This window comes from Pantherophis guttatus, chromosome 7 (assembly GCF_059756535.1).
Source record: "Pantherophis guttatus breed Tessera chromosome 7, ASM5975653v1, whole genome shotgun sequence".
NCBI classification, from domain to species: domain Eukaryota; kingdom Metazoa; phylum Chordata; class Lepidosauria; order Squamata; family Colubridae; genus Pantherophis; species Pantherophis guttatus.
In genome coordinates, this window is record NC_142069.1 from 15520307 (window position 1) to 15533730 (window position 13424).

The 13424-nt window shown below is 40.1% G+C and overlaps 1 protein-coding gene across 3 annotated transcripts in view; it reads left to right on the forward strand.

The window, feature by feature from the left end:
- The window catches only part of ADA2 (adenosine deaminase 2), a 54477-nt gene that overhangs the window by 29873 nt on the left and 11180 nt on the right, over positions 1-13424 (forward strand). For all 3 annotated transcript variants that reach the window (XM_060694454.2, XM_087873091.1, XM_087873092.1), the window contains 2 exons: positions 2656-2875; positions 13027-13237. In XM_060694454.2, coding sequence (XP_060550437.2) covers positions 2656-2875; positions 13027-13237 — 431 coding nt within the window. The remainder of the gene's footprint in view (positions 1-2655; positions 2876-13026; positions 13238-13424) is intronic.

Below are 13424 nucleotides of genomic sequence, written 5' to 3' on the forward strand. Positions count from 1 at the left end.
CTGCCCACCATTTACAGCAATGAAGACTATTTATTTATTTATTTGGTGAATGGCATACATCAGGCCTGTCAAACTGGCGGCCTGCGGGCCGGATGCGTCACGCGCAGACCACGCCCACCCCAGCTCCACAAAGGCAAAAAACATCACGATATGTCATGTGACGCGATCGAATTTGACACCGTGTGGCATACATGGATTAGCAATATAAATAATATTCCCACATCTTTTCCTGGGCTTGTAATTGACCCCTTTTACTGCTTCTTTTGCTTTCATTCTTTATCAGTTCATAGGAATTAAATACTGTTACTTTTTGATGGCTGACTGTAGCTGATCTGCATCTTTAGAAGGCTTATGAGGAGCTTGCTTCCAACAAGTTAAGGGAACCAGGTTCACTTAACAACTGCAACAGGGTGGGTTCTACTTACCTTTACTACTGGTTCGCAGTGGGGCCACGTGCGCGCTCTCCTGCGCATGCGCAGAAAAGTTCTAATGACATTGGGGTCGGTGGGTGGAGCCTCCCGCTGGTTTTACTACCGGTTCTATAGAACTGGTCCGAACCGGGGGCAACCCACCACTGAACTGCAGTGATTTGCTTAACAAAACTGTACCAAAAAAGGGTCACAAAATGAGGGCAAAACTCCCTTCACAACTGCCTCCCTTAGCAATGAAAATTTTGGGCTTAATTCTATTCGTCAGTCAAGGACTACCTATAATAGCTTCAAGGCTGGTCTTTGGGTCACTTTCTGGCTGCTCTAGCTCTCTTTTCTCTCTTCCACTGATACCTACTCTCTGGGACTTCAGCATTTCTCTTACATCTCCCTGTAATACAGGTAAGGGTCTTTGCTGAATTAAAATCCCAGGGGACAGTCCATAAGGATGGAACACAATGAATAAGGAAGCCTTTTCACTCCATGGCTTGGCCTTTCTATACAGCAGGATTTTATAAAGTTGGTTATCAGATGACGTATGCCTAAGATCCTCAAACATTTGGAAGAAATATTAATCCCAAATAATAAACCAATTAAAGAAAGATCCTGAGTCATTTTAGCATCTAAACTGGAACATTCTCTGTTAAACCAGACAATTTCCCCATTACTAGTTATTTCATTTAGACATCGGATTTGTTTAAGAACTATACTGTATATCAGGGGAGGGGCAACTATGGCAACTTTATGACTTGTGGACTTCAACTCCTAGAATTCCTGAGACAGCCTTGCTAGGAATTTTGAGAATTGAAATCCACAGGTTGCAACCTTGCCATCGTTGCCCACCCCTGCTACATATTCTCTGGGTGATTCACCGAACAAGTTCTAATTCACACCTTTGCTCCTGACAAACTGGCTTGAGAATTCTGGGAGTCAAAGTCCATATATCTTAAAGTTGCTAAGGTGGAGTCCAGAAATGCTATTTTGAAATAATGTTTATTTAATGGAATGGGCACACAGCCATCCATTTACCAAGATATTCTGTTTGGGAACAATAGTCTCAACAATAATTTTCTGCTCTGCTTTTCCTCATGCATGATCGTACTGATAAATCTGATACTGTGCAGATTTTGCATAGGAAGTATTTGTGTTATGACCACTGACCACTATTTTGTTTAAAATATTTACTTGGCTTTACTTTTTGTTAATTGTAGAATCACTAAACGTAAGATTCTGAGATAACTTTGCAGATCAAATAGTCCAACTTCTAGCCCAATGTAGTGATCTACTAATACAGCATCTCAATAGATGCTATCCAATTCCCAAAGCATTTTGCCAATTCCCAAAGCATTCAATTCCATTGAAAAATTTTACCCTGAAAAAATATCCAGGTTTGAGTTACCAGAACTTATGATAGTTCATGGTAGTTTAAAAAAAGTTATTATCTTGCATTCTTGTCTCACGTTTGGAACATGATTGCTTTCATATACATTTTATCCAAGCCTTTCATGAAATCTGTCTTCAGTAAACTTGTAGTGAGAACCCAACATATAAAGAAACAAAGCAGGAAAATAAAGTCTTAAAGACAATAGCAATAGCAATAGCACTTAGATTTATATACCGCTTCACAGTGCTTTTACAGTCCTCTCTAAGCGGTTTAAACATTGTCCCCAACAATCTGGGTCCTCATTTTACCCACTTCGGAAGGATGGAAGGCTGAGTCAACCTTGAGCCAGGTGAGATTCGATCTGCCAAATTTCAGGCAGCTGTCAGTCAGCAGAAGTAGTCTGCAGTACTGCACTCTAACCACTGCACCACCACAGCGCAACACCATGAAAGCTGTTCCCGCACCATCATTTGTTCACTGCCTACAGTTAGATATGCAAATATTGCTAATTTTAAATAAATACAACCTTTGTTTGCTAAAGACGAAATCTTTTGGACAATGGTGCAATCTAAGCATTGTAGCCTTTGCACAGTGTTATTGGCTAGGGTTTATGTTCGCCATTTCAATCTAGTCTTGTACAGGGCCAATTTATCTTTAAGCAGTATTCCTCTTCCTAGCTTTTTACTGTTTGAGACAATTCATCTAGTCACTTAATAGGCTTCCTCACCCACACTGGTCAGATCGCTATATTGCACTGAGTATAGATAGCTTCTTTGTCTTGACAAAGCAATTCAATCCATCGTCTTGTTTTTCTTTGTCCACTTGCTTCTTCCTTGCCAACAGGTGGCCTTTTACATGTTCACGACTATGCTATCCTGAGTGCTGAGTGGCTGGTATACATTGCGACTTACTTGCCTAACTGTTACATCTGCTTCTGCCCGAGGGGGACTGTTCAATTCAAGTTTTCAAAGTCTCCTCCTACAAAAGTGTCTCCTTGCTCCAAGTGGACTTTACTCAAGAACTACCGCAAGTACCTGAGGGATATGTGTGGATTTGATAAGAGGTGGGTGAAAATATTTCAGATTGATTACAAGCATATTTACACTATTATGTTGGTTCTTCCTTCCCCAAGTTGCCTCTTCCAGATGTGCTGGGACTGCAACTCCCTGAATGTGTAACTAGTATGCATCAATCTGAAATACAACAGATTGAAGAAAGCTGGTTTGGAGCACTATCTGCATAATTTTAAAGATGGAATACTTGTTCTGTATGTTTATTCCATCAGGGCCTCTTCTTTTAATCTAGAAGCCATCATAGTGCTTCAGTGGAGCAAACATTATGTTGAAGTTGTTTTAACCATAATACTTAACTTCTGTACAATATGTTCCCTAATTACTCAGGGTGCCTTACCTGATCTTTACTATGACCCTACAATAAAAAAAATGTGGAGTTGAGTTGGCTGATAAGACCATATGTTAATCATCCATCTAAAACTTCTTAGTGAATTAATGAGTGAAGACAGAGAATTCAACCAGCACTTCTTTGTAAATATGTATTCTTGCGCCTCAAGCATGTACTTTACATGCAGAAGATTACAGGTTCAGATCTTGGTATCTCCATTATACCTATCTAAAACTCTGGGTAGTCATTGCCATTCAGGATCAATATTATTGGACTAGGTGAATTACTGTTCTGACTCACGATAGTGGTTTAGATGTACTAGTTCTTTATTTTTTCAATATAAGGAGTATTGTTCATAAAAGAGCTTCATTCAGGGCATGGAAGTAGATCTGTTTCAAAATTCAACCAGCATTCAAGTGATACCAATAGAGGAATCAAAGTCAAGGCTGCTGGGACAGATATGTTGTTTTAATTGCAGATACTAGAAAACCTAATAATGAAGAAGCAACCAAGCCCTTCATAATGTCTTATGTTTAATTACTATGTGAAAATGGATTTTTGGCTGTCTGTTTCTCAGCCTTGGTTGTGGAGGGCATCTGCATCATGTTTTGAAGATTGTCCTACCATGCCAGCTTCAGCCCTCACTCCAAGACCTACATGGTTATTGAATATTCTGGATTCTGCATTACTGTAGTCAAATTTCATTTCCAGTTCTGTGGCCAGATTGAATCATTTTATGATGATCATCTTATGATCATCTTATGATGATCTAAAGATTGATGGAACTGTGTATGTTTTAAACATGGAAAAAGTTGATAACCTCATTTCTGGCTGTGATACAGATCAAAGCTAATTTTGTCCCCATCCCATGTAAAAACAAAATGATACAGTAAGTTACAGAATGGGAGATTTTAGTTAGAAGCAATATCTACAGTTTATATGTAGTAAGCACGGATAGGCTGAGGAGTTATTGCTTGATGGGTTAAGGGGCAGAAATATAAGTAGGAAGTAATCCAAATGAAAGTCTTTCACGTTTTTGCCTATTGAATCTCAGTTACTTGATTTATGAACAGGGTGGGCTACATATGTCTTCCAGAAGACATGTGACCCTTGAGTTTCCTTATTGCACTTTCTATAATTTACAGAGATTGGACCATTTCATTTGATGGCAAACTGCTAATTCGCAAATATACATTTTCTGTCTCTTCTCAAAAGGATTTAGTTAATGTATTTAAGCCTTTAATTAAGCTTAATTAAAAATTAAACCTAAAAAAAAAGAGACCCGGCCACTGTTACATCAAATATGCAACATGCATTTTGCATGAAAGTTGGAGCTGAGAAAATGGTTTCCCCACCCCTCCCCAGAATCTGCTGACTATGGCAAGTATTTCACATTAGTTCAAATCAAGCAAGAATACCCAATTTATTCAGTCCTGCGAAAGTCAATTACATTCATACATACATACCCATCATGCAGTTCCCTTGTTTGAATAAGCAACTTAATCCAAAACACAGGGAAGGAATAATAAATAGTAAGCAAAGGGAATGAAAGGCATGAAATAAGGAAAAGGATAAGTGGTAAACTTCAATCCAATATATACGATCATGAATTCCCCCTCTCCATATTTTCTTATCTTTGTAACTCATCCCATCCTCGATTTCATGCTGTACTTCGAAACATTGCCTTTTATTTTTCAAGGTTCTCTCATTTTGAAGATCTCACCAACTCCATCCAGACATGATTCTGTTTCTCCTTCCACTCAACCCATACATTCTTCCTTCATGTATTTGTTTTGCAATTCAGTTTCTCATTCATTCTTACTGTGTGGCCAAGCCATATCAACACACTCCTTTCACACTGATTTGTGTTCAGTCTACATTCATTCTTCAGCCATTCATTCTTGACCCTATCTCTTTTTGTTTTATCCCACACCCTTCTTAAGTACCCCATTCCTGCTGCATTCAGTTTTTATGCTTCTCCTGGTATTTCTAGCTGTCATGCTCATATACCCAGCCAGTTTTGCTTCTACTGAGAAACAGGAATTCCTCACAGCGAGGCCGTATATCACCTACTCACTTTCTGCCAGCATTTGACTGTCTTTAAATTTCTCCATCCATTTTCCTACCCATAGTAAACGTTCTGTGAACCCATCAGATCTGTTTGGTTCATTTTATCTCAGAGACACTTTCTCTTTTCTCAAGAGTGGAGAACTTCTGCAAGGACGACATTTTGCTGAGATTAAAATGTTAATGGCAATACAGGTAGTCCTCGACTTATGGCCACAATGGAGCCCAAAGGTTCTGTTAAGTGGAACAATTGTTAAGTGAATTTTGCCAACATTATGACCTTTCTTCTTAAGAAAGTTGTTAAGTGTATCACTGCGGTGGTTGAGTTAGTATTTATTTATTTTATTATTTATTAGTTCGATTTATATGCCGCCCTTCTCCGGAGACTGAGGGCGGCTTACAATGCATTAAGCAATAGCCTTCATACTTTTATATATACCTGCTTAGTAGGGCTTTCGGCCCCCCCTAAGCGGTGTTCTTTTTTATACAAAGTCAGCTTATTGCCCCTACAATCCGGGTCCTCATTTTACCTACCTTGAAAGGATGGAAGGCTGAGTCAACCTTGAGCCTGGTTAGATTTGAACTTGCAGTAATTGCAGGCAGCTGGCAACTAAGTGCTACTTTAACAGCACTTAGTCCACTGCGCCACCAAGGCTCTTATAACATGGTTGTTAAATGAATCTGGCTTTCCCTTTGACTTTGTCAGAAGTTTGCAAAAGGGGATCACATGACCCCGGGACATTCCAACGGTCGTAAATATGAGTCCTTTTCCTAGCATCTGAATTTTGATGAAGTGACCATGGGGATGCTGCAACGGTTGTAAGTGTGAAAAATGGTCATAAGTTAACTTTTTCCAATGCTACTGTAACTTTGAACAGTCACTAAATGAACTGTCATAGGTCGAGGACTACCTGTACTATCATACTGAACACATATATCGGTCTTTAAAATGCAATTCTACGCTATTTTAGTAGGGTTTAGGTACCGGTATAATATGACTCATTTTGAATAAATATTATCAAGTTGCCCAAAATTGTGTTTATTTTTTTAATTAAAAAAACCTGTAGTTTAAAATTCTCTCTGATTTTTTGTTTTGTTTTGTTTGCCAAATCTTTGTGATATCTCCCTGTTGAGCTGAAGGAGATCTGTCTTTTAAAACTATCCTTCTTGGCCATTCCTTGTATCTTATCCTTCAGATAACTTTGTAAAAGATGCCTCTTTGCCCTTCATCCATTCCTGGTTTCTAGGGTGATGTTTGCTATGTCCACTACATAAGCAGCTCTTCTCAGAACAGCCCTGAAATGGCAGTTACTACCACATATAAACTAGTAGAAAATGCTGCTGTGTGTGCTATGGTTCATTTCCTTCCTATTATGTTGCATTGTTTACGGAGTAGTTTCTTGCATTGCCCAATCTTTTGTCTGCTAATGTAACGAAAGACCCCCATTGTCATGCACAAGAGGGCAGAGTTAAGGTTGCTGTGGAAACCTTAACTTTGAGTTCCTTGACTGGTGGACACAGAAAGAAAGAAAGAAAGAAAGAAAGAAAGAAAGAAAGAAAGAAAGAAAGAAAGAAAGAAAGAAAGAAAGAAAGAAAGAAAGAAAGAAAGAACACCCTGAGCAAATCAGGGCTATTGGATTTTTAGCTTCCTTCCCCACTCTTTTAATCTAGTCCTCCCATCCCGCTTAGTAAGGGAATGAAACATTACTGCAGTTAAAAGCATAGGGAGGACTTCTTGGGCAGGGAAACAGCAGCTGACCCTTTAAATGTGTGGCAAAGAGAATCCATTTTGTGTTGTCCCATCCTGTCTGTTTGACCAGACCCATTGCTACCTCGGGTTATGATAATTGACAGTGCTATTTCTTGTAAGTTGTAGGAGCACAAATATTATTACGATTAATAATAATGACGGACATGATGGGGAAATTAAATCTAAGTCTTGCTTGCTTGTGAAAAATGTATATTTTTCACCGATCAGGCTCTGATTAGGAAAGGCACCAAGCACAAGCTACGTATAGGAGCTGGTCACAGTTGTCATAGTGAAGGAATGTGGTGTAGGCCCTGGGTGAAACCCTGGTTTATTGTGAAGGGCTTGGATGGAGCGACAGCATGAGCCAAACTTGATTTGCATATTTCTCCTTCATATAATGAGCATATTTCCATGTTATTCACTTGGGGGGGGGAGTGATAATAAGTCAAAAGGCACTAGATGGACATTTCTTATGATGAAATAAACTGAAATTACTCATTCCAAAGAAAATGCAAGAGTACTGATGAAAATTGAACACTGAAATCTATATCAAAACATTTTAGAGACCCTAGAACAAATATTTATGAGTGTAGAAATTGTTCAGTATTCAAATTCATTTTCGGTAATAGAATCATTTATTTATTTATTTATTTATTTATTTATTTATTTATTTATTTATTTATTTATTTATTATATTTCTATACCATCTTTCTCCCATAGGACTCAAGGCGGTGTACAGTCAAGAAAAATATAGATACACAAACATCATAAAATTGCTAATTAAAATTATTATTATAACATAGTTTGACCCAATTAAATAGAACCTAAAATTAGATAACATTTTAAAAACATTCACATGTTCATATGTTTAGCCCCGCCTGTTGGAACATCAGGGTTTTGAGGGCACAGCGGAACGCATGGAGATCAGGGATATTTCGTATCTCAGGGGGCAGTTCATTCCAAAGGGTTGGAGCCCTCACAGAGAAGGCCCTCCCCCTGGGAGTCGCCAGTCGGCATAATTTGACTGACAGTACCCTAAGTAGTCCCTCCCTGTGAGAACGAACTGGTCTGTGGGAGGCTATTGGTGGCAAAAGAAGTTTAGAAGGGATGTTAGAGGTCATCCAGTCCAGTTGCCTACTCAGTGAACGATCCAATCCAGCATTTCCAACACCCCGTCTAGCCTCTACCTGAAGCCATGCAAATGAACTCACCACCTCATGTAGCAGCCCTTTGGGCTTACAACCAGAGGTGAAATCCAGCAGGTTCTGACAGGTTCTGGAGAACCGGTAGCGGAAATTTTGAGTAGTTTGGAGAACAGCAAATGTGACCTCTGGCTGGCCTCAGAGTGGGGTAGAAATGGAGATTTTGCAATATCCTTCTCCCAGGATGGGGAGGGAATAGTGATTTTGCAGTATCCTTTCCCTGGAGTGGGGAGGGAATGGAGATTATGCAGTATCCTTCTCCTGCCACATCCACCAAGCCACACCCACCAAGCCACACCACGCCCACAGAACCGGTAGTAACAAAATTTGGATTTCACCACTGTTTACAACTAATATAGTCAAAGATGTTCCTATTGTCCAAATTTGGCAATAAGATTGCTAAATATCAAGATATCAACTGAAATGAAATGTGGTATATTTGGTATATTTAATGGCACAACCAAGTTAGTTGAAGAGTTAGTAGGTCCATGTGCACATTGACCTTCCATATATTTTTGTGACATGATCTGTTTTTTATGAATCTAGCCTATATTTCTAGTTTATGCAAACTAGATATATAACTTGTGTCATTATGTGAATCCAAAATGTAGAGTAGCCCAATAGCCAGGTTTTACTGAATGTTTCCCGGGGCAGCTTTCAGAAAGCAGCTTTCCTCCCATTCCTTCTGCTCAGTTTCCTAAAAAGAAGGAAGTTCTCCTCCCAACCCCCAGAGTCAGCAGACATTAGTGCTATCTGCATTTTTACACCCTGAGGCTAATCTCATGAGATGCTAATTCTTGCAAAAGAAGAATTAACCAAGTGAGGGAGAAGCAGTCCCTGGATTAAGTAGTTGGTGCCTTCTTCATAATGTCTTCTAAGGAAGGGGTCTCCAACCTTGGCAACTTTACGACTTGTGGACTTCAACTCCCAGAATTCTGGGAGTTGAAGTCTACAAGTCGTAAAGTTGCCAAGGTTGGAGACCCCTGTTCTAAGGCTTCCCAGGTGAAGGGCAGAAATGCTGGATCTGGGATACCCATCAGAGGTGGACTTCCTGCTGATCTGGTACCAGTAGGATCCTCAGCATTTCAGCTGCTGCAGCATGGCCTATGAATCTGGGCAGTTGTTTCTTCTGGGGTTCCACTTTTAATTGCACAATTCTCAGTTTTAGCACATCTTGTTTGCTAAACTTTGCCCTGAACATGCTGTCTTCTCTCTTCTCTATAATTGTAATAAGAATATGATTGTTAGCAGTAATAACAAATCAGCATCCCAGTTTATTTGTTTGCAAAACAATCATCTTTTCTTTGGATTCTCATGTTCTTCTTTGGATCCGAGATACGGTTATGGCAACTGATCCACATGGAAAGGATTCCTTCCCATGTTCAGCATGAGAGCGTTTACGATCCTTGAAGACAGCTACTATACATTACTGTATTTTTTCCCTCTCCAGATTAAGCACAGCCCAAGGTTTCCAATCTTTCCTTACAATCTTTTCTTACCAGGCCAGTGCTCTTCATGGGTGTGCTCCTTTGGACAAAGTCCAGTGCCCAGAACTAGACACAATGTTCTAGATACTGTACATTCTAGAATAAGAAATGGAATGGAACAATGATTTCTCATGATCTTGACCTTGTATTTAACACTGACATATTGTTGGCTCATATTCAACTTGTGCTCCATCAAAACACCTTTCTCAAAAACCACGTTGCTCAGCTCTGTGCCCTACATCCCATAATCATGCTTTTCCTACTTAGATGAAGGAACTTTTCTGCCCATTATTCCAGCTTGTCAAGAACTTCCTGAATCTTGAGGTTATTCCCATCTATCTTATTCCACTTTAACAAATTTAATCCTGTCCTGTTTATCATTTTCAAGATCATATTTTCTCTCCCCACATGAAAGTCATTAATAAATAAACTGAACAGCACAGAGCCTAGGTAGTGTTAAGCTGACCCAATGGATACCACTGAGTGCTTTGAAAATCTAATTCTTGTACACAGAGCTACCTTCAAAATGCCTCAAAAGAGAATATTAAGGACTGTATGGTAGCTCAGTGGCTAAGACGCTGAGCTTGTTGATTGAAAGGTCGGCAGTTCAGCGGTTCAAATCCCTAGTGCCATGTAACAGGGTGAACTCTCGTTACTTCTCTCAGCTTCTGCCAACCTAGCAGTTCGAAAGCATGTAAAAAATGCAAGTAGAAAAATTGGGACCTTTGGTGGAAAGGTATCAGCGTTCGTGCACCTTTGGTGTTTAGTCATGCCAGCTACATGACCACGGAGACGTCTTCGGACAGCGCTGGCTCTTAGACTTTGAAACGGAGATGAGCACCACCCCCCCTAGAGTCGGGAACGACTAGCACATATGTGCGAGGGGAACTTTTATCTTTACCTTACATCAGTGGTGGGTTTCAAAATTTTTTACTACTGGTCCTGTGGGCGTTGCTTGGTGGGCGTGGCATGGCTTGGTGGGCATGGCTTGGTGGGCGTGGAAGGGAAAGGATACTGTAAAATCTCTATTCCCACCCCACACCAGGGGAAGTTTATTGCAAAATCCCCATTTCCTCCCAATCACCTGGGACTTGGGAGGCAGAGAATAGATGGGGGCAGGGCCAGTCAGAATTTTTACTACAGGTTCTCCGAACTACTCAAAATTTCCACTACCGGTTCTCGAGAACTAGTCAGAACCTGCTGAAACCCACCTTTGCCTTATATCAGTGGTGGGATTCAAAAATGTTTCACTACCGGTCAGGGTTGAAATGCTCTCGGTTCGGACCGGATCGCCCGATCCGGTAGCAATGGTGACAGGTGGTTTGGAGAACCGTAGCAAAAATCCCTGCACCCCCCCCCCACCATGCTCAGCTGAGTCGCACAATCATCGGAGGTTTTGTTTTTTTACTTTTAAAAGCATTTTTTCTACAACCTCTTCCGATGAAAAAATGCTTTTAAAAGTAAAAAAAAAAAAAGCCTCTGATGATCGCGCGGCTGAGCTGGGATCCTCAGAGGCTTTTCAAAGCATTTTTTTCTGCAACCTCTTGGCCGAAGAGGTGGTAAAAAAAATGCTTTGAAAAGTCTCTGACGATCCCAGCTGAGTTGCCTAATCGGCAGAGAGGCTTTTCAAAGCATTTTTTAAAAAGCTTCTCTGACCATCCTAACTGAGTTGCCTGATCGCCAGAGGTTTTTCAAAGCATTAGAAAAAATGCATTGAAAAGTTAAAAAAAAAAAAAAGTTGGCCACGCCCACCCAGTCACATTACCCCACCACCACCAAGCCACGCCCACAGAACCTGTAGTAACACATTTTACATTTCACCCCTGCTATCGGTTCTATGGGCATGGCTTGATGGGCATGGCATGGCTTGGCAGGCATGGCAGGGGAAGGATACTATAAAATTTCCATTCCCTCCCCACTCCAGGGGAAAGTTACTGCAAAATCCCCATTTCCTCCGGATCAGCTGGGACTTGGGAGGCAGAGAATAGATGGGGGCGGGGCCAGTCAGAGGTGGTATTTACCGGTTCTCTGAACTATTCAAAATTTCCGCTACCGGTTCTCCAGAACTGGTCAGGACCTGCTGAAACCCACCTCTGCCTTATATACCTTCCCAGTTTTTTTTTTCTTTTAATTAATAAGGATCACAATAGCTGCAGCACTAGTTAATGCTTGAATGAGAGATTACCAGGAAATACCAGAGCTATAAACTGCACTGGGAAGTAAAAAAAAGTCATATCCCCTTTTTGCATTTTTGCACCTGTTTTGTGGCTAGTTCGGTTTTGGTTTATCATATTCTGGTTCTTGGCCATGGTTTATGGATCATAACAAATCTAGTAATTGTGATTAATTCACTAAAAAAAGTTAAGTAACCTGAAATAGCGGGATGAATGAATTTATTATTCAGACCAAATAGGCATAGGACTGAATCCTAGCCGTAACACCTGAAGCAAACATACTAAATGTCCACTGGAACTTATGGCAGGGAAGGAAAAGAGCAGTTAAGAAATATAAAAACATAAACAAAGACTAAAGAATACACATGCTTAGTAATTCTGGGTAAGAGAACTAAAAGAGTTATATTGAGAAATGGAAATTTGTTATTACTCCAAACTTCAAGGAATGGTTGTTGAAGAGGTGTCATTTATTTCTTTGGAAAATTATTTTCAGATCATTTATTTGATTATTTTCTACCATCAAAAGATGCAGCTGTATGTGCTACTATGGCAAAGCCAGAGATGTAATATTTTACAATAATATTTTCTATTGAACATATTATGTAACATATTCGTTAGTAAATCAATGACTATTGATAAGTATAATATTTAAGAGATTATTTTTCTTCATTTTACTTTATTAGTATATATTTTAATTTGTTTGCGGTTGTCTTTATTTGTTTCTTCTAGGCTTGAAGTTTATTAATTGTGTCTGCATAAAATAATTTTTTAAAAAAAGTGATTGTGCAAGAAACTGATCTTCGGAGTATCTAAAAGGTTACTTGCAGGGGTGAAATTCACTTACCTTTCCTACCGGTTCACATATGTGTGAATGTCATCTGCGCATGTGCAGTGGCTGAAAATCATTGCAAAAAAGGGACGTCATGATGTCCGCGCGGGTGGGCGGGGCTTTGCGTAGTTGGCCCTACCGTATCATACAATCCAGTAGGAACCGGCTGAATTTCACCCCTGGTTACTTGATCTTGAGCTTGTGTCCAAGAACAAGAGATTTTGTGATGATTCTTCAAGTCAGAAGTCAAGCTTCTTGTGCGCATTGTTAAACTGCCACTATGCCTTTGTTTCTCCCTCTCCAGTTTACTGAGGAATCTAACACTAGTAACAGATACTCCAGAGGAGACCTACCAAACTCAAGCTATCATCCGGCAGAAATTTGAAAATATCATTAACACCGCTTCTGGCCTTATTAATTATGCACCTGTGTTTAAATCCTATTTGTATCAAGCGCTGATGGAGCTCTATGAAGATAATGTGCAGTATGTTGAAATCAGAGTTATCCTGCCACCGGTAATATATACATATCTCCTTCTCCTTCTTCTCCTCCTCTTCCCCCGCCTCTTCTACATCTCCTGCTTTTCTTCCTGTCCCCCTTTCCTTCTCCTCTTCCTTCCTCTTTCCCTTTCCCTCCCCTATCCCCTTCCCCTTCCTCCTCCTCCTTTGATCTTTGGGAGGGGGTGGGGAGAGAGAGAGAGAG